The sequence below is a fragment of the Cyclopterus lumpus genome, chromosome 20 (genome assembly GCF_009769545.1).
Source record: "Cyclopterus lumpus isolate fCycLum1 chromosome 20, fCycLum1.pri, whole genome shotgun sequence".
NCBI classification, from domain to species: Eukaryota; Metazoa; Chordata; class Actinopteri; order Perciformes; family Cyclopteridae; genus Cyclopterus; species Cyclopterus lumpus.
In genome coordinates, this window is record NC_046985.1 from 9153500 (window position 1) to 9173723 (window position 20224).

The following is a 20224-nucleotide window of genomic DNA, read 5'->3' on the forward strand; positions in this document are numbered from 1 at the left end:
GTCCTTGTAGGTAAATTAACATTAGGTATGCTTATAAGACCCCAAAGTGCTTCTGATATGAGTAGAGAAAATCTAATTAATTATTTTATTTTATGTTATTTTAATCAATACGAACCATGTGTGATGAAACACCTTGATATCTGCTGCTTTTTCCCCTCCATAATTAGGATGATATTGTACAGCCTAACAACAAAGCTGGTAACTACAGTTTCAAGGATCTTAACTCATTACTGTCAGATGCCACCATGAGGAGAAGTTTATAACAAAAACAGCCAGCACACTATTGTAGTGGAAAAATAAATTGGCAAACAAATGTTTTTCAGGGAAGATTCCTCCTCAAAAATGTAGACCCATAAAGCGTTGAGTCTATAACAATACAAAGGATTCATGAAAAATATTCTCCTTCGAGCCGGATTTGAACCAGCGACCTAAGGATTACCATGTTAACACTCTACAGTCCTCCGCTCTACCAACTGAGCTATCGAAGGGAGATGTCATTGGACGGGTGGTTATGGCTCTTGTATGTCAACTCATGTACGCGTGTGTGAAAGCTGCTTAGAATTTAGCAGTTTATTGTCTTTTGTTACTACGTGAGCTTCAATTGCGTAAGCATTGTTCCGATTTAGACTACAAAACTTCAACTGTAGGATTTTCCTTCTGGGAATGGCAGCACAGACGTCAAATGTGTTACACTGCGAGTATATAATATTATAGAATGTCAAATGCAACGGTGTAGAGACATTAGCAAAAAAAGAATAAGTTGAGTCACACAGATATCTGACTAAGTCACATGTAGATATCATACATATTGGTCTATCTACAGGCACCTTGCGCAATTGAAAATAGGATATTTCCTCCAACATGTTTTCAAGGGGAATTAGCTCAGATGGTAGAGCGCTCGCTTAGCATGCGAGAAGTAGCGGGATCGATGCCCGCATTCTCCAAAGGGATTTTTTTTCTTTCTTCAAATCTTTGTTGTTTTGTTTAAAACTTTCTACTATAAAGGTCAAATATTTTTGGGCGAGTTTTGTTTGGATTGATTTTCTTTAAGAGTAACTTTGTTGATGGACCGAGGAATACAACAAAAACTATTCATTTAAAAGAAGATACCATTATTTAATGCTGTGAATACACTGCCCTTCCTTCTGTGTGAATTCACGCTAGGTAACCGAAGCTGACAATCATCTACTGTGTACTCAGGAACTACCGGAAACATATACATTTAATTGTTTGGAGCATTTTGGCGGTGCTGCAATTTACGTAAACCCACATATTCATGGTTGCCTGGACGTCATTAACAACTGGTTTCTAGATGTGATGTAAAGCCTCCACCTCCTTTAACCCCCCAAACACACAGTGCACAGACAGTCACCTCTGATAACACTGTAGTGGATGTATGTAAGTGAGTTTGGTAGGCAGCTGTTCAGTCCTGTTCAGTCCGTTTCAAATATGGGCACGGTAAAAATGGCAACCTTTGACGCGACAGCAATAGCTGCTAAAAACAGAACTGACACCAGCTAGATAGGAGCCCACCCCCGCTGGTACAAGAGCGGCCGGCCTAGTCTCCAGCCTGACTCGGGCCTACACGAGATAGCTCGAAGAAACGTATTGTCGTTCCCAGCTTGTGTGGTTTTATCTGAGGAGGCGTTTGTGTTGTTTTACGTCCTGCTGGAAGCGCTCGTCTAAAATGAATACCATGGATAACCTGGAGAAACAGCTGATTTGTCCCATATGCCTGGAAATGTTTACAAAGCCTGTGGTTATCCTGCCCTGCCAGCACAACCTCTGCAGAAAATGTGCCAACGATGTTTTCCAGGTAAGCAACTGAAGAAAAATGCCAATGATCAGTTTAGTAGATAGTTGAAACATAATGGGGGAAATATTTCTAAACTTGAGGAACACTGCTTTTGGTTTATATAAGCATATCCAACTAACAGCCGATGCCATTTGAACCATGGAGATTTGGATAAACTTCCCCTTCATTCAAAGCCAAACGCCAACAAAGATTACATGTTTATAACATGTATATTGTATAGTATTATATTGTATATATAGTATTTCAGGCATGAAAGATGCATTTATTTGTCACAAGTGATCACAATTAAACAAGTAAGGCTGTGTTTACAAACAATATTTATATAATTAATCATTACCAGCATCAGAAAACATTGACAGCTTGTGAAGTTTAAGCTTTAGTTGTTGTTGTTATGTGTGAGTCCCTTCATTAGAACAGCTGTGAACCGGGTTGGGAGTGATTGCAGGGCAGTTTTTACTTTTGTATTATGGACTGCTATTTCATTGTATTCACTTTTCATTACTATTGAGGGAAATGTATGTCATACATTGTTGCAAACGAGATTGATTTATCGGTTAAAACCGTGTCCCATTATACTAAATATGAGGTTTGAATTGTACTCGTTTACAGGCCTCAAACCCGTACCTTCCAACAAGAGGGGGTTCGCTGACGTCCGGCGGCCGCTTCCGATGCCCGTCCTGCAGACACGAGGTGGTTCTGGACAGGCACGGTGTTTACGGGCTGCAGAGGAACCTGCTGGTTGAGAACATCATCGACATGTTCAAACAGGAGTCCAGCAGGTGAACCAGATCAGATACACAGAGGTGCTCTGTTCAGTTTCTCTTGACAGAAAATCTCAAATCTAAGTCACTTCACTACAGTTTCACCTCCACAAATCAGAGAAAAGCTTCGTCGATCAGGCAAAGGGCAGTGAACAGATGATAGTAGAAGAGAACAAGGACAAACTGGTGGCGTGATGGCAATGAGTGTAGAAGTTGCTGGTGTGGCCAGTGGCATCTGAGTCAGAGAGCTGGATGTCAGGTTTTCTTGTTTTAGTTATCTATCTACACAGAGGATTTCCCTGATCTGAGTAGTTGGCTGTACAGCCTAAAGGCTTGTCTGACTTAAGATCCACAACACTCAACAACCTCACACTCAAGATTGTGTGGCATTATTGTAAGTTAAATGTTTCACGAATAATTAACTGATATTTAGATCGTTATGGGATAAATGGACCTGGCGATGTGAGTATGAGTTATAAAGAAAAGATAGACATAACACAACAATGTTCAAGTGCACCCACACCTGTATTCTACACAGTGTAATAGTGACGTATTGATTACAGTGCTGACAGCCAATGTGCACGGCAAGACGGGACTGATGGATCGTCGATAAGCTACCGAGATGTGCACCTGTGACATTATCAAACCGACATTACGTGTCACATCAATATGCACTGAATTGTACGGCCTTAACAGGAACATAACCCGCTTTTCTTTGAACCTCAACAGCAGCAAGCCGGCGCCAGAGAGAAAGGAAGAAACGCCCATGTGCGATGTTCACGAAGAAGAAAAGATCAACATCTACTGTGTGACCCACGGTGTGCCCACATGCTCCATGTGCAAAGTGTTTGGAGCGCACAAAGACTGCGAGGTGGCGCCCATCACCAGCGTCTACCAGTCAAAGAAGGTGAGGACGGAAATACCCACGGAGATCATAAATACTGTCCCATCATTAGAGGATCAGAAATATTCATAGACATGTGTTTTTGTTTCACACGTCCTTGCCCCTCCCAGACGGAGCTGAGTGACGGGATTGCCATGATGGTTGGTAACAACGACAGGATGCAAGGCATCATCAGTCAGCTGGAGGAGGCCTGTCGTACCATAGAGGTTAGCGTCCGACTGGCCGCTCACTCACGCAGCAGGCCTCGCTCTGAGCACACACTAATGCACCTGCACACGCACAAACAGACGCCATTGTCCTTGTCTGCTTTTATTATTGTTTTATTATTGTTTTGTTTTTTATTATTGTTTTGGTGCCTCGGTCTGTCTTACACTCTCTTTTTCACATATTTTACGACGTGCACTTAGCGGTGCACTTCGCTCCCATTGACATTAAAAATGAGCAGTGTAGATTGATGGGGTTGGGGGGAACGGACAGTTTTGTTGTGGTTCATGTGCTGCAGTTGGACATATTAAGGAGGAAACCCCCATGTGTTACCCTCAGTGGTGTCACTCAGGACGAACAAGCAGAATGAGCTTGAGTCCCTTCCTGCGTGTAGCTGATGGCTAGAAGACAGGCGAACCAGAACATTTGGGTTTTACAGGACTTTTACAACAGAAAAAGCAACAACTAATGCAAACTGTTTGTAATTGTCTTAACCCTCGAGTAGCATTTACATACAGTTCTCACCCATAAGACTGCGAGGAATGATTTATATTAATGAAGTCTTTTGTCTCGTACTCGTGGATGCATAGGAGAATGGACGGAGGCAGAAGACGCTGGTGTGTGAGAGGTTTGACCAGCTCTACTCCATCCTGGAGGGGAAGAAGAGAGAGATGAGTCAGAAGGTGACTGCCGAACAGGAAGAGAAGGTGAACTATATCCGGGGCCTGACCCAGAAGTATGGAGACCACCTGGAGGAGAGCTGTAAGGTGGTGGAGTTGGGTATCCAGACTATGGAGGAGCCGGAAATGGCTTTATTTCTACAGGTCAGAGTCAATACTAAACAGGATTTAAATTGTGTGTATTAAGTCCATAGAAAATAGTAATATTGATTAATTTTGATCATATTCATATGTCTCTTTCAGAACACAAAGCCTCTCCTCAAAAAGTGAGTCTCAGAATGCATCACAGAATACACAATATGGGAAACATATAGTATAGTATGTAACAACATATTGACAATCCAAGATTATAATCCTGCTCTTGCGAATGATTCACCAAATATTCATCTGCACCTAAACCCCCCCGCCTAACGCAGCGAGGTCACACCTGCTCTCGGGGAGCCGTCGACCATGATTCTGCCAAATGCTGCAAATCGTTATCTTTTGAATTATATATGACAAGTGTTACATTGACTCTCTGAGGGGGGATTTCTTTTCATATTTTCTTTCACCATAAATAATGCAAATTGGACCTTTTGCACTCAGGCTTGCAGAAGCATCCAGCACAGCCCACTTGGACAAAGTTGAGCGCGGCTACGAGAACATGGATCATTACAGCGTCGACTTCAAGAAGGAGGGCACGGCCCTGCGCGGCCTCGACTTCCTCCAAGGTGAACGCACCGAGTTGGCGGGGGCAGCCTACAGCTTTGACTTGTAGTGAGCTGACTCTCTTTGACTTTATGCATCTACAGATGATGAAGACGAGGATGAAGAGGACGAGGACGGAGAAGCAGACCCAGAGGAAGGCGAGGGGGCCCAGCCTGTTACAGCCGCCTCCGTCCAACCTACTGCCCCGCAGCAGAGTAACTCCTCCCCAAGCGCAGCCAAGAGCGCGGCCTCGTCCTAGCTGTCAGCCGCCGGCCCCGGAAACAAAAAGCAATCCGGGAGCACGATAAGTTTTGCTGCTAGATGTTGATTTCAGGTCAGTTGTGATACTTTTCCCCCAGATTGGGGAACACGAGACAGATTTAGATCTGCGCCGAAGGGAAACTCTGAGTTGCAGAGGTAGATCTAAAGGAAGAGACAGAAGTTTCAATTCCCTTCTCTCTCTCTCTCTCTTACATTGGGATTATGTCAGCGTGCATCACTGGTTATACACATTTTGGCTTCTTTTTTTTTGACATACTCAATGACAAGCAGGCTATGGGTGGTTATTTCCAGAATTCTTTTAATGTTTTATGCCGCTGACCTTTTGCGATTCGCTGCTTAAACTCCATCATTAGCGAGCATGACAAGAGGGCCTCGGATGTCCCTCCCGGTCGTACTCTTTTTTTTATGACTGGTATAACTTTATGAGTAGGGTAGCAGAGTAAATAACTCTCACAGTGACATTTCAGTATTTCATACACTTAACGGCTCGTATGATGTGTTGTATGCTTTATTGTATAACCCAGGTATACTTTCTGACATGTACAAAACATCACATTTTGACATGTAACAGTGTTTTATATATTATCATTAAAACTGAACTGCACAAATGCCTAAACTATTGTGTTTCTCAAATTTTGGATTAGCAAAAATACAACTGTTGTTACTATGTATCCGTGTACTTCAGGCCTTCCCCTGGACTTAATTACCAATGACATTTTTTTAATGTAACATCCCCGTGTGTCTGTCTGTGCGCATGTGCAAAGAAAAATACATATTTTTCTCTTTCTCCCGTCCATTATCTCTTCTTCAATTTCCTTGTCAATTATTTTTGGCAAAGGCAATCCATCTGGAGAAGGCATTAGTGCCATTTGTATAGCTTGTTCTTCTCTACAGTATGAATGTGTTACCATTCCTGCCTATGACCTACTGTACATATCAGACTGCAGCGGGCCTCAAACCTTCAGTTATCTATTTGCTGCCGGGCAATGGTCTCATCTCGCTGTGACTCCATGATTGAGGTATCCACCACTGAGACCCATCTAATTATTGTTCCCCGTCTCTCGGCCAGTTGGATCCTTTACAAACGGGCTCAATGCAGCACTCAGCCCCCAAGTAGCTAAGTGGGCCAAACAGAATGGGATGACTCACACCCACAGCTCTTGTTTAGTTACACTAAGGGTCAAGGATCAGCACAGCGTGCACACACACACACACACACAGGTAAGCGCACACACGGTGTCTTTCACACTCATTAGCTATCAGTGGTGCTTCTTTTAGCTGTCAGTGTGGCTGCCCTTTTCTGGTATAATGAGAATTGCTTCTTGAGGATTAAGAATGTTATATGGGTGTTCTTCACCTGCGTCAGGCGTTCTTATAGCACCCTGAGAAACATCTTTGGTTAAAAAAAAATTGTTGTTGCAGCTCTTTTCATGTGTCAGAGAGGAGGCACGGCGCTAACCCACGATTTGGCTCCAGAGCAATGCCTTGGTTACACCATATAGGGTTTTTATATTCAGTTAGAATCAATATTTGTGGAGGCAAGACTCGAGAGTCAGTGGACATTTTTGCTCTCTCAACCTACGGTCAACTTATATTCAATTTCTCCTCTGTAAGATTACAAATCCATATGTCAAGAAACATTAGGAAAGTGCATGTTAATTGAATTTGTGATTAAAGTAACTGGTAATTTTCATGGGAGTTACTATTAATTTATATGTAAGGATATCCACAGAGAAGTCTAAGCATTGCTTTTAATTTTTTATTAAAAAATATAGATATAAGATGTTCTCTTGCACAACAGAAAATGACTGGTTGCACATACGTTTATTAACAAACAGAAATATCATAAATACAAGGACTCATAATTTAAAACAAAACGCCACTTTTTTCAATGCAGTATTTCATGTCTCAACCAAAAGTATTTAATCTCAAATATGAAGAACGTGTGATTCTACATATTTGACACCAACAATAAAATGGCAAGGTACAATCGGATCATTATAAGTCAAGCCCACATACGCTCCATAGTTTGAGGTTAAAGCTATAAATAATAGTGATAAAGTAGCACTATATTGTACAGAGCATGTTTTGTGCTGATGGAAAAAAATGCACAAAAAAAAGAAAAGAAAAGAAAAGAAAGAGCATGGAGATCTTGTGGCGGATGGGAAGAGGTCTTCATTTCCCGAAGAGCTCCATCATTCTTCTGTTATTTTGCGCTTGCTGGGCCAGCTGTTCCGCCTTGGACCTCTCCATCATCTCCCGCAGCAGGTGGAAGGTCAGATCCAGGGATATCGGTGGGTCCTCGGACCTCCTTCCCCTCTCCATCGACTCGTCCCCGCGGTCTCCGAAGCCGCTTATGAGCGCCCTGACGTCTCCAACTCTCCCTTGTAAAAGACGCCGTGTCAGCTGGAGCTGCAATGCTCTGTTGTAGATGGCAGGTGATCCGCCGGGATACATGGGCGACGATGGAAAAGAGTTAGTGTCCCCGCTGCCCAGTCGGATGAAATACTCCTCTCCGAGTCGCTCCAGGATGGGGCCAGCATGCTGCTGCTGCTGGGAGTTTTGGGTTTGGGGAGCTGGGACGCGCAGGGCACCGCCAGGGATCTCAAAAGCCCGACATTCGTAGAGCGGTAAGAAGGCAACTAGCAGAATCACGGTGGTTCCAAGTAAATTGAGCTTCATGTCAGGATATCAACAGGAATCTGAGAAGGAAATCAAAAGCGTTGATTTTTTTTTTTTAATCCCAACTGTGCAGCGTGATGGCTAATTTACGCACATAAAACAGGCATCGCATGAGTGTAACTGTGTTGAAACTATAAATAAAAGTGTTGCTGCTTATTTATGTCTTGAGGCACTATGTGATACCCTTCAATATGCAGTAGTTATACGAAATAGTGTGAGTGAAAGTTTAATTATTATTGCCTGCTATCTATACTTGTTTCCAGCTCTATGCAACACAATCAAGTTTGAACATACAGTGCAATCCCGAAAGGACAAAACCTACTTGATAAATTAAGTCCTGCCCGAGAAAATGAGAACATTCCAAATAACGCACGCAGAAGAAAAGCTCTTCATACCTTCAATCTTTAGAGGATGTCCAGTATAGCCTTGTAGGTTGCCAGGTAGTTGGCGAGGTGCCTCCCTCCTTCACTTGTTTGAAGAAACAAGTATATAGTTCCTTAAAGAGTATGCTGAATGGGTTTATATAGCCACCGTCACTACAAGTGTCGCGCTCCAAACTGAGATTGAGTCTGCGCGTTCTTAACGTGAAGGGACGCCTCTGACAAAGTGCTTTAGTTTAGATGAGATGAGTCATAAGTGTGCGCGCGCGTGCACCAGCGTCTACTTCTGTGCTTTCCGAATAGGCCTATAGGTGCCACACCTGCTGGTATTTTCACTTAAGAGGAGATGTTCAAAAGCACCGAGTCAAGATAAGTTTTAAATGGTGATTTGTCACATATGTGCAGAATCTGATTTAAATGTGTTTTGTGCATGACAAAAATATTCCTTATCAAACTACAGTGACGGTTCTTTTGATCAACTGCATCCGTGGCTGTGCCACAATACAGCAAAGATAAATAATGAAGAGACTTCACATATTGGAGCATCGTATAGTTGCCGGTACAGCAGGTATATTGTTTTGGCGTCTATAGGACTGACTTTGTTTCTGCACCACACTAATGATTCCACAGCAGGTTCCCAGCTGACCTGTGTTGTATTCATTGAATGTGCATCTGCAAAGCTCAGGCTGAGACAGGGGGCATCGCTTCGGAGGGGCCCACCGCCAAGCCACCTTTTCAAGATGGAGAGCTTAATCCCATATACCAGCCATTAGAATCTTAAACAGTTTGGTGATAAAAAAAAAAAGTAGAATTCTCTCTTGTCTGTTTCTCTGTCTGTTTCACAATTTGTGATTGTGCAATACTAACTAATTGTGCATTACTAACATCACTGTCTGTGGAAACTCTTTAAAAGTTGGCCCTTTTCCACTTCCGCATATACTCCTTATATTTGTGAATTCACCTTCCCATTATTCCTTAACCATAAAGTACATGAGTTCAAAATAATAAGCACTACTGTGTGCACTCACGGAAAATAATAATGATAATAATAGGAGGACAGATTTTGTAAATGTAGTCATGAAGAACAAGGCAGATTTTTCTTCAGCATATCTGCCATCTTAAAATAAATCCCATATTATCTTTAGACATTGTAGGTGATCATTGTGTGATTCGCTGCCGGCATGGAACTGTTTCTCTAATAGCCTCTCCACTTTGCCACTCTTCATGTGCCGTGCATGCTTCAGGGGAGGGATGTCAGGTCCCATCATGAGAAACACATGTTGGCTGACACAAATAGAAAACACCGCCAGATGAGAGAGTGACTGCTCGTGGTCAACTCATGTCACCTCGTTTTCAAATCACTGTCCCTACACACAGATCTCTGGGAGTGAAATGCTCTCATGTGACGCCAGGCCGGAAAAGACTGAAGCTTTCATCATTATCCTTTTGGTTCCTCAATTAGGGCGAGTCTCTCAGACGATTAGAAACAAACGTGAATGATTCTGTGTCTGCGGGTAGAACAAAATAGAATAAAAAAGGATTAGATGAAGATCTGGACACGATAGAGTGAAAGTTCATCTCCATAACTGACATTTCAAAGTGCTTCTGAGAAAGGAGTTCACACAACCACTGCCAGGCAAACAAACTCTCCATGGCAACGAACGGATTCTTTTAATTGATCATTTGAATGTCTAATTGCGAACTGCTACGAGGACAAGTGCTTCTCCACAAACTGTCCCTTCCTAAATAATTGGACAGCTTTCCCCAGCGGATTGTTTTCCTGATACTTCCGGTGTTCTGCTCGACTTTGACAAACTCGTTTTGATAAACAAGGTCACTCCGGCTGTTTAGTATGAACAGGTATTCTGCTGCCGATCGCTGGGTCTGCAGAGCCCCCGGGCTCCGCACTTAGACCACCACCTGACCTCAGCACTGTAGCTCAGGTGTCCTACTCATTTATAGTCTGCTTATATAACCTGTTATAAAAACACCTCTCTAATAGAAGTGGGAGCTTGGCCTTTCATATCAAGAAAAGGGAGATGGAAAAATTTACAGAAATGCCATTTCTGGTTTTACAATTGACAACAAAACTACATAGAGCTTTCATACAACCAGCGCACTATGCATCTAAATGTATGATAATGTTCAGTCATGGCAGTTTAAGGCTAAACAGAATCATTAATAATGCAGAATGAAAGCTGCTGACCATGATCCCCTCCGGTTTACTTGATGTGCAAGTATTCTTCAGTGCAACTCAGCTGCTTTTTAAAAAAAGGAGCTGTTTTGAATATGTCTTGATGGATGTTTCTGCATTCCTCAAACAAAACAAATTAGAAACCATCTTCTAAAGCGCTTGAGATGGGAACCTTTTGAAAAATTAAAAGCTGGCTTTCCCGAGCTTCTCCTAAGGTTTGCATGCTCAACATATGCAACCGACATGAGAACGTGTGAAGCAAAGCTGTCCATAATGCAGAACCCCCCCCCCCCCCGTTCTGCTATATGAATCTAGTATATGTAGTTCTGGAGGTATTAACTCAGAGGCTCCCCTAATGCTCACATAGTGGATCCTTATCTCCTCACACAGGGCTTGAGGAAGGAAAGTAACGTCTCTAAAGACCATATTTAATATTTGTCTGAATTACTTTCCCTATTTGTTCAGAACTGGGTGGACTATGGGTAAATCACTTCAATTTACAAAAGCTTATCTTCAAATTGGATAGTGGTTACTTACTTAAACTTTCTCTGCATCATGTAACAAATCCATTATATTATAGGTCTTGTTTTCAACAAATCTTGTAAAAACACCCAAACCAACATCTTTCATTACTTTCTGACGTCTTTACTTCGTCGATGGCAGTCAGTCCCAAGCCTATTTGTCCCTCTGAAGCCGTAAATCTTTTGAAACAGGTCACAGCATGTAGTCCCATTTTTGTAAAAGCCTTTTAAAAAATCAGAGAACAGCTGCGTTTTTTCAGCAAAGGTTACTTCAACAAATGTTGTGTTATAAACGTTGGTGTAAATGTTGAATCTTTTCAAGACTATATAACACACTGTTGGTGTGCTTTACCATTTACAGCATCAGGGTGGTGTTTATATCTTTTATATATAAATATATATATATTGGTGTGGGAAAGGTCTATAAAATCCTGGACTACATCACTGGTCCACATCTAGATTTAAACAACTTCACAGGACAAAGACATGGAGCCTCAGGTGTTTAAAATGTAACATCTTTTCTGAACTTTAACTATGAAATGAATAATCTGCTCCCTTATTCAGCACTGGCACAAAAAGTGTATCTCACTATTTAGTGCAAATGAAATGTTCTGGGTTGTCGAATAGGTTATAATATATAATAATACGACTTTGCTCGTTCATAGATTGCATATTGCCAACATAATGCATACTGAAGATCTTTGTTATGCTTGCAACTGCAGAAAGAAATCCCCTCTCATTATTTTACCCTTAAGTTTTATGTTCATGAAATGAAATATATATTGAAGCGTTTCAGGAAATACATCTTCTGTGTCTCTGGATGATTTCATGATATTACAGTAAGTTATGTTTTATTTCAGTGATACGTGACAAGTAACGTTTAACTCAAATACATGAGGCAGCAGATGTCCACTCTTAGACTGCTTCATAATGTCACAGAAATTGCCATCTCAAGAAGAATCTAGGGCAAAGTCATTCAGCCAAAATTTGCTTTGCTCTTCAACAACACCCTTTGAACATAATTGGCTTCATAAGGGGCCTCCAAACACACAGTGTTGATTCCTCCCCATATAGTCTCAAGACTAAGGTTTCAATCATTTATAACTCTGTACTTCCGTCAAAATACAGAATCTGTCATTTCGTAAAGTATGATCAGCTGCGGGAGAACAAAGTAACTCCAGGCTTTATTACATAATGATTGACAAACATCATATGCATCCCCATTGACAGTTATCATACAGGTCATGACAGAAGACAGACATAGAAACAGTTTTTTTCCCTGTATTTTAGACTTGGTTTGCCTCTGAGCTTCAAGGACCCAACCAAATCTATTTTTCCTCCAACGCCGCTACCCCTCATTCCATGTATCAAAGGCATAAAGGCAGAAATGGCTAAACAAGTTTTCATCCTGTCTATGTGGATGTCTGTCTGCAAGGACTTTTTAATCTGGTTTAAGAGCCAAAATAAGATCATCAGACCAATCAGGGTTGCCATTATAAGAGATTGAAACGCTCCTTTTATAGAACAAATTGCTTCTATTATTTCATATTCGAAAGTGTATTGCTTTGTTTGAAGAGTAGATTAGTAGAGTTTTAGATGCGGGACGTATTTATTGCCAAGTCAAGCTCTAATGAGAGAAAACAGGCCGTGGAGCTGAGGCACTGTGGTCCGTTCTTTCATTCTTCAACCAAGCATGTCAGCTGCAACTTTCTCTTTTTTTTGTTGACAAAAGCAGTCACAATAAGTTACGGTTCAACATGAGCATATATCCAAGACTGCGTCATAATAGAAATACACATCTATCTTTTCACAGCAGGGACCAGTTTAGTCAACACATGTCAAAAAGTACATTTGACATCAATCACGTCATTTCACCTTTTGACTTTTGTCTAAAGGAAACGTGTTTCCAAGAAAGCCTTTGCTCTGGCTCTGAATGTGTCGAAGCTCTTACAGCCATGTTAACAAAACCCTCTCAGATGATCGCACTGGGTATTTGCCCAATGGCACACGTAATGGATGTGGACCACGTTAGACAGGATGCAAGCCAGTGAAGATGCTGTGAAATCAGCTGTGTTTGCGGCATGAAGAGATGCATTGTTGTTTTTCAGTGAGTGCATTTAAAACCCTCTAATGAGGAAAACAATAACTGGACCGGGCTGTGTTATATGTTGTGACGTAGTAGGGTCAAAGAATATGTACAATATAGCCCTTGTTCAGAAAAGGGGAAGAAACAGACCACAAAAACATAGTCTTTATCACATCAGAAGATGATTAGATGAGTGTGTGTCCATTAAAAACATAATCACTGACCTCATTATATGTCTATGGTTCACCCCCCGAGTCAATCAAATGACTCATCCTTAGTTTCCTTTTCTCTGTTTTACCGGGTAAGATCGGACGCTGACGCTGGTTTTCTACAGTGAGTTCCCAAACATTCTTCTTTTCTAATATTTCGGGTCTATTTTCCATCCGTGGTTTCTCTCTGATCATCAGCAGGGAGCTAACAGGCACTGGGGTCAAAATTAAAAATTAAACAATTACGCCGCTGAACGCTCAAAAGCAACTCAACACAAGAGAAGAAGAGATTGCGGAAAGACAGAACAAATATAACTTATGATGCAATACTCCAAATACCACAGCTAAGGAAATGAATAAACTGTGTAGGTTTTAGGATCATTGCTGGACTGAACTTTGTTCTCTGTGATTAATTGGATTGAGTATCTGTAATTTAAAAGCTTCCTGAGCTTGGCATTAATCAACTGAATTAGTTGAATAAAACTAATGTTATGAATCAATCAGTAGAGATACACACATTAATCTGGAGTGCTCTTCTGTCGGAAGCCTTTCAACATCAGGCTTAACCCTCCAGAGAGGGGGAACAGCGTGAATACTCAGTATGGGCACTCGTGATTAGAGAAACAGAAAAGACCCAGAGACCAGAGGAGGAAGAAGTGAGGATGGATGGCAGATAGTCAGACTCGTCTAGTAAATTCATCAAGTTGATTGACAGGAGGACTCAAGAGAGGCATTGTTTCTTGTGATGAGCTAAATAGAGAGGCAGCTGTCAGACAGAAAAGAGGAAGTGCGCTGTCCTACCCTTGATCCCTTCAAGGAAAAGTTGACCTTTTGGGTAGAAAAGAAAATAGTTGTAATTCCTTTGTTAATCCAAACAACAACAAAACTACAACAGGCCGGCATCGGGGATTCTGCAATAGTCCGGGCAAAATGGTGAATTGGTGTCACGTCATATTCATTTAAAGAAAGCCCATGAGCGTGTCAAATTCTTAAGACTTGCGACCCATTTTCTCATTTATCTCCGCATATCTATATTTCTAACGTGTGATTTCTTGTTGTTCCTACTCATCTGCAGGTTATAAGCTACGGGCAATATCAGCTTTCCCAAGCTGTCCATGCTCAGTGCACCAACGCTGCACACTTTGCTCTCACAGGAGACAACCGGAGCCTCTGACTTGTCTGCCTGAAACAGTTCAGCAAGTTAACTGAACCAGCAAACAACATTTTATATGCTATTAAAAGTAATTACAGGAGCTTTAGATGACTTGACTTTCTAGCAAGGAAAACACACAGCACAGCAATGATATATACCTTTCTATATAATAATTTATAGTTTTTATCTCAATGTCTAGCCTCTCCTAGCCACCTTCACTTTAGGTAAAGTAAGTTTTATATACTAGCTTCTGGGTAAAACATGTGTTATCTGTTTGTATCCTCTCAATTGCAGCTGCCAGGCACTTGTTATGCTGCCAGGCATATTGACCTTGTGAAAGACTTTGCATCGTGATATGTTTAAGCACCCCTGTGTCTGAGCCCAGAGGAGACGATGTCATTTCAAGCATCTCCATCTCATTTCTTTCTGCTGTCTCAGTTCATCCACGGTCTCTGCTTCAGCGGCTTTGGCAGACCTTAGGATGTCCTGCTGCCGACGTACTGATGCTTCGACCAGTTGACTGTTTAGTTGTGTTTCACAGTGTTCTGAGTCCAGAGCTCAAGACCTTTGCAGCCCTGTTTTTCCTCCCCTGTTGTTCAAGCTCTGCATCTAACTGGGTCTATTTTCACTACTTCACGTATTACTTTTGGTCTCTCTTGTCATCAGTTGTTGCACTGTGGCATCTGTAGATTCAACAGTTTCAGTTTGCTTGTTAACACCGACCTCTGCATGTAATCTAAGCCCCTTACCACAGCCTGCCTCCGCTCCTAAGTCTCTTCCTTGTTGTAAGGTTCACATTGTACCATCTTGCTAATCTTTAGAAAAGCCTCTCCACTATCCAAACATTGTATCTTTGCCATGCAGGGTATTTTTTTCTACCTGACAGTTCACCTTAACAAATAAATTACAGCGCCTTCTAAAAATTCACTAAGTGCTGTGTGATTACTGCGGTTTATGATTGCTTTAGAGCTGGTCCTCCTGCAGAATACTGTAAATAAAAGAAATTAATTTAATCTCGGGTCATTACATTTGAGTACCTGCATTTACATAGCTAATTGTTTTTTTCCACCTTTACGTACTAATCAGTGTGCGGTGAGCAGATATTCAATGATCATAGTCGAACAAACAAGTTTTCCATAAACTTTTAATTTTATTACTGAACTGCTCTGTGATCGCTGTTTGCAAGCTGTGTTTTGTAATTAGAGGTGTGTGTGTGTGTGTGTGTTTGTGCGTGCGTGCGTGCGTTTTCTTCTCCTCTCAATCCATCCTGATGTGTCCAGTTCACTGGCCTGTGCATACAACTCCCACACAGGCGATTGGCAATTTAGGTGGGCTTCCCCAAGCTCCTTGACCTCTCATCATGGGCGAGCATGAATTACATCAGCCACAGTTATGATTAGATGAGGGATTATTAATGGAACAACATCAATCTCTTTCTCTGCATTGAGCTGGAAGCCATCGCTCTCCACTGTGCACTTTTCTTTCTATTTTCAATCCCAGTACTCGTGCATGTATCCGTGGGTATGTGTTTATATCATGCTCACAACAGTGAATACTTTACACTCATAAACCTCCAGCATATGCAGCCATCTGCCTGAATGAGTTGTGTGACAGAACAATGAGCCCCGGGGTGGACGTAGTTTAGTTTAACTTGGGTTGGCAATTGCTTTCAAACCGGGCAGAATGAATAGGAGCCTAACTCACCACAAGTAGGTTGTACATAGCCGGAGGTGATTCACACGATTACAGTCAAGACGCCGCTTTGTTGCACCCCTCCTCCTCACCTATAACTGCACGTAAATAATCACAAAATGGATCCGCCATCCGGTATCTGTTCTAAATCAGCTGTGACACCGAATCATCAGGTTTTATTTGGGAGTACATAGAGTCACTCTGCATTACTTTCTACTGACCCCGTGTACAGAGGCAATGAGCAAATGAAACTTGAGTGTAAACTATCCATAAATCTGTGCTCCTGAGAAGTCTTGAGAAAAAAAAATAGAATTCAAAACTTGAGAATTAGCACACATGGTGATGTTTGTTTCCCCCGTGAGGTGCTTGTTTGAATGAAAAGGTAAATGTGTGAGCATGTGTGTGTGTGTGATAATCTCATGAAAGACCCTTAGTCATTTGAAGTGACTCCATATAATGGAAATTAAAGATCTATTTTTTTCCTCAGAGAATTACTGACTTCTGCCATCTTGATCACAGCTCATTTTAATGTCATTCTTCACTGGCAACAGGAGTACCACATTTGAAAAACACATCACCTCACATCTAACCTCAGAGCCTGAGCAAGTGTGGCCAAAATAACAGAAACACCAAATACTACCAAAGAGGGGAGCAGCATCACACTTTGCTTTGAAAACAATTTTCAAACCTTCTTTGGATGCTGTCACGGTCTGAAAGTGTGTTTATTGAATAGAAGAAAATCCCTCTTTGAAGGATGAAGAAGGTTTGCTTTGCACACTGAGATCCCAAATTCCCCGTTCATTGATGTTCAGATCTTTTCATTTCTCAGGGGTGCCGGTTTTATGCTCCTTACAGAAGGTGTTGCTTCTTTGTGCACAGGCATTAGATGGTTTACAAAAGCGCTTTCTGAGAGGCAGCACATCCATACATTCAAGCTGAGCTTTGCAAGTTCACAACCTACAGTTTTACTCAGACCTTTTGTCATTTATTCGGCGTGACATGCAGATAAGGCAGTTCAATTTAGTTTTCATATTGGAAGCTGTTCTTTAGAGGCACTTAACCATTTTACTTTAAAGTGTCCATTTGTGTCCAGCGGCACTCTTCGCTGACGTACTTTGCCACACTTTGAGCGCCTGCTGTCACGATTTCTGTTCAGGGCCTCATGTCGCCTTGCAAATGCACACTGACACATTCTGCTAATAGGCAATCAACATAAGAATAACTCAACTTTGTATTTGTAATTGTAATGATGTATGAATGCCGTTGTTCATTAGGTTGGCTTTTAAATATAAATCAGAGAGTTGGCAGTTCATAGTCAAATTAGCCTCAGCCTTAACATTAAAATCATTTTCATTCAACTTTTTAAAAATGTATCTGAACATACAGACTAACAATTTAAGTATTAATTGTGAAATTACGCTTTAAGTCTAAGAACAAATGTTAATGTTTAATGAATCATGGGTATTTAAGTATTCTAAACCTGACGCTTTGTGAAATTCTTCTAAATTGTTTCACTTACTCAAACTCTAGGGCATGGAGGGGGGGAAGCAAGGATTACATTTACATATCAAAGCGAGCATACAGCTGCTTGAGGGTCCCTGCATAGATGTATGTGATCCATATTATTTATAGCTCAGGAATGTCCCCGGGGATCCCGATGCTGTTCGGCGTCTGTCATGCTAGAAGAGAGGTTGGGTGAATGTAGCTTGCAATTAGTGACTGTTGCATCATGTCAGGCCAAAGGGTTATGGGGTGCGTGACCGACATACAATCACAGCATTAATCAGACAACTTTTTGGAGAACAAAGCAAACTGGGCTGACAGGAATCACTTTGAGAGCACGAGAAGGACTGTATATTACCGTCACCTATCCTCTGCTCCTATGATCATAGAGATGCTTAGCATGCCGGTGACACACTGACACTCTGTTAGCGATAAGTGACAGTGGCCCTGAAGATGAGTGGAGCAAGGTGACTCCTGCCCTTTTGCTAATGAGCACCGCTCCTCTGTCTCATTCAACAACATTGACTAATACAGGAGGAGTAGCTCCTGTTGAATGGGGCAAAAGCAAAGTCACTATTCCCTGGTGGTCGTCTTGGAATATCATCGTCTTCAGGGTGCAATGCTCTGCACTCAATATATCCTACAAAAGAGTGCGTGCAAATAGTCAAATGGCATCACCTGTTGCAGGTGCTAATGGAAATCAAGTGTAAGTAAGGTCAGAAATGGACTAATGGATTGCCTAATTAGAGAGATAGGAATGGAACACGATTGAAAGCTTCAGAGCCACCAGCAGAATAATTTTAAAATAAAGAAATGTCGGCGAGCGTCAAAAGAAGGCTTGCTCTCTGTGTCACGGATTTGGAACAATCCTTTATAACCTTATAACCTGAATTGCATCTCCCGTTTAACACTTTCCAGTTCAGGCCACAGATGATTAGAAGTGGTTGAAGTTCAACAGACAGATAAAATGTCAGATAAAATCCCTCATGAAACATCAGCACCACATGACTCGCAGCCCACGATGGAGACGACCGACCGCACGTCCTCTGTGTCCTCAGTGCATCCCTGAAACGGTCAATTTGACACTTCTATCTGTATCGTTTTTGTTCTTCTTTTTTTCTTCTTTCATTCCCCATGGTCCATTGCCATCAAATCAGTCGCCGTCAAGTTGAGTAGCACTTAGTGGCTAAAAGCCCTTTTGTCTTTGATAAAGCATGTGAAGGGTACGTTTATAAGTAACATTTTTACAAAGACTGATCAGTGCTCATTAAATGGCATTAAAAGACAGTGCTACGTGCTATACATATGCATCCTGCTCAGGTGTTATCTGTGTAAACTATATCTATAAAAAAGCCTTATTTTGACCAAAACAGGCTAACGTCTGACTCACCAAATTACATCCTTTCTGCAGTGAACAATTTCTGAGAGGAATTAGTGGCTGTCTGCATTCATTAAGCTCAGTATCAGTCTAATTATGCGCCAATGTGCACCTACGGACTAATTACCGGGGGATCAATAGGGGCCCTGGATGCCCCTCACGAATGGGGCCCCGTGCTCAGCCGCCTCATTACTGGAGCTGCACCAAAGCTTCAAAGAGGATTTCTCTGGCTCGACCCGAGATGCTGCAGAGGTTGGTGTTTCTGCTCCTCTCTCTCTCTCTTTTTCTGTGTATATGTCTCATATCGATCTGCTAAGAGGCTACCGACATTACTGTTAGCTTAGCTTAACCTAGCACAACGACTGGAAACATCAACTTTGGCTCTTTTTCTTTAAGTGTGTACAAAAGTGTGACAACACTACAACAGTGTGGTTTGCCAGAAAGTTACTTCAATAAGTTACTGGGCATGGCTAAGATATAATCCGGTAGGCTATATAATGCCCGGTAAAACCATGTGTTGTTTTAACTGTTTTTGTATGATTAAAAAAAATGTTAAAAAGATTTTAAATGTGTAAACTTTAGAGGTGTCAAGCCGGACCAGCTGTTTCCCTTGTATCCAAGCTTTGTGCAAAGCTAAGCTAAGTAACTGCTGGTGGTAGGTTCATATGTAAACATGAGCATGATATTTATCTTCTAATTTTTATTCAATAAAGCAATACTTGTAAGCATATTTCTCAAAATATCAAGCTTTTCCTTTAAAACAGTTTCCACCAATTTAGCATACAATTGATGCAGCAGAACCAGTAAAGAGATTTGTGTGTTATGCTAATGAGAGCTAACGTAGCTTCGAGCTGCTAGCCTCAAGGAGAGGGGAGGAGCCACAGAGGTTTGGTTAAGCTCACTCTTTCTTAGTGTGTTGCTTTATATACAGTCATATTGCATTGATGGTTGTATTTGCACTTCTCGAAAAAATTATAATATTGAGAGAATGGAAACTATGTGACCTGCAAATCCTGCAAAAACATATAGAAACAAGCGTGAGCTGGTGATGCAGGAGACACAGAAATCTTCTAATCATTTCATCATTATTCT

The 20224-nt window shown here is 41.6% G+C and overlaps 2 protein-coding genes and 2 non-coding genes across 4 annotated transcripts; 2 read left to right on the forward strand and 2 right to left on the reverse strand.

Annotated features, from left to right (window-relative positions):
• Positions 1–400: 400 nt before the first annotated feature.
• Positions 401–488, reverse strand: trnay-gua. The gene is given in 2 exon segments: positions 401–436; positions 452–488. It is a non-coding gene; the product is annotated as a tRNA-Tyr (tRNA).
• A 383-nt stretch (positions 489–871) lies between these two features.
• trnaa-agc lies at positions 872–944 on the forward strand. The gene has a single exon. It is a non-coding gene; the product is annotated as a tRNA-Ala (tRNA).
• Positions 945–1687: 743 nt separating this feature from the next.
• Positions 1688–5311, forward strand: LOC117749639 (tripartite motif-containing protein 55-like). The gene is made up of 8 exons (XM_034560311.1): positions 1688–1816; positions 2426–2595; positions 3307–3484; positions 3592–3687; positions 4276–4509; positions 4609–4631; positions 4951–5075; positions 5157–5311. Exons 1-8 carry the CDS (start codon positions 1688–1690, stop codon positions 5309–5311), a joined length of 1110 nt encoding a protein of 369 aa, XP_034416202.1.
• Positions 5312–7509: 2198 nt separating this feature from the next.
• On the reverse strand, positions 7510–8016 carry crhb (corticotropin releasing hormone b). Its single transcript, XM_034560309.1, has one exon. It carries the CDS (start codon positions 8014–8016, stop codon positions 7510–7512), a length of 507 nt encoding a protein of 168 aa, XP_034416200.1.
• Positions 8017–20224: the final 12208 nt, after the last annotated feature.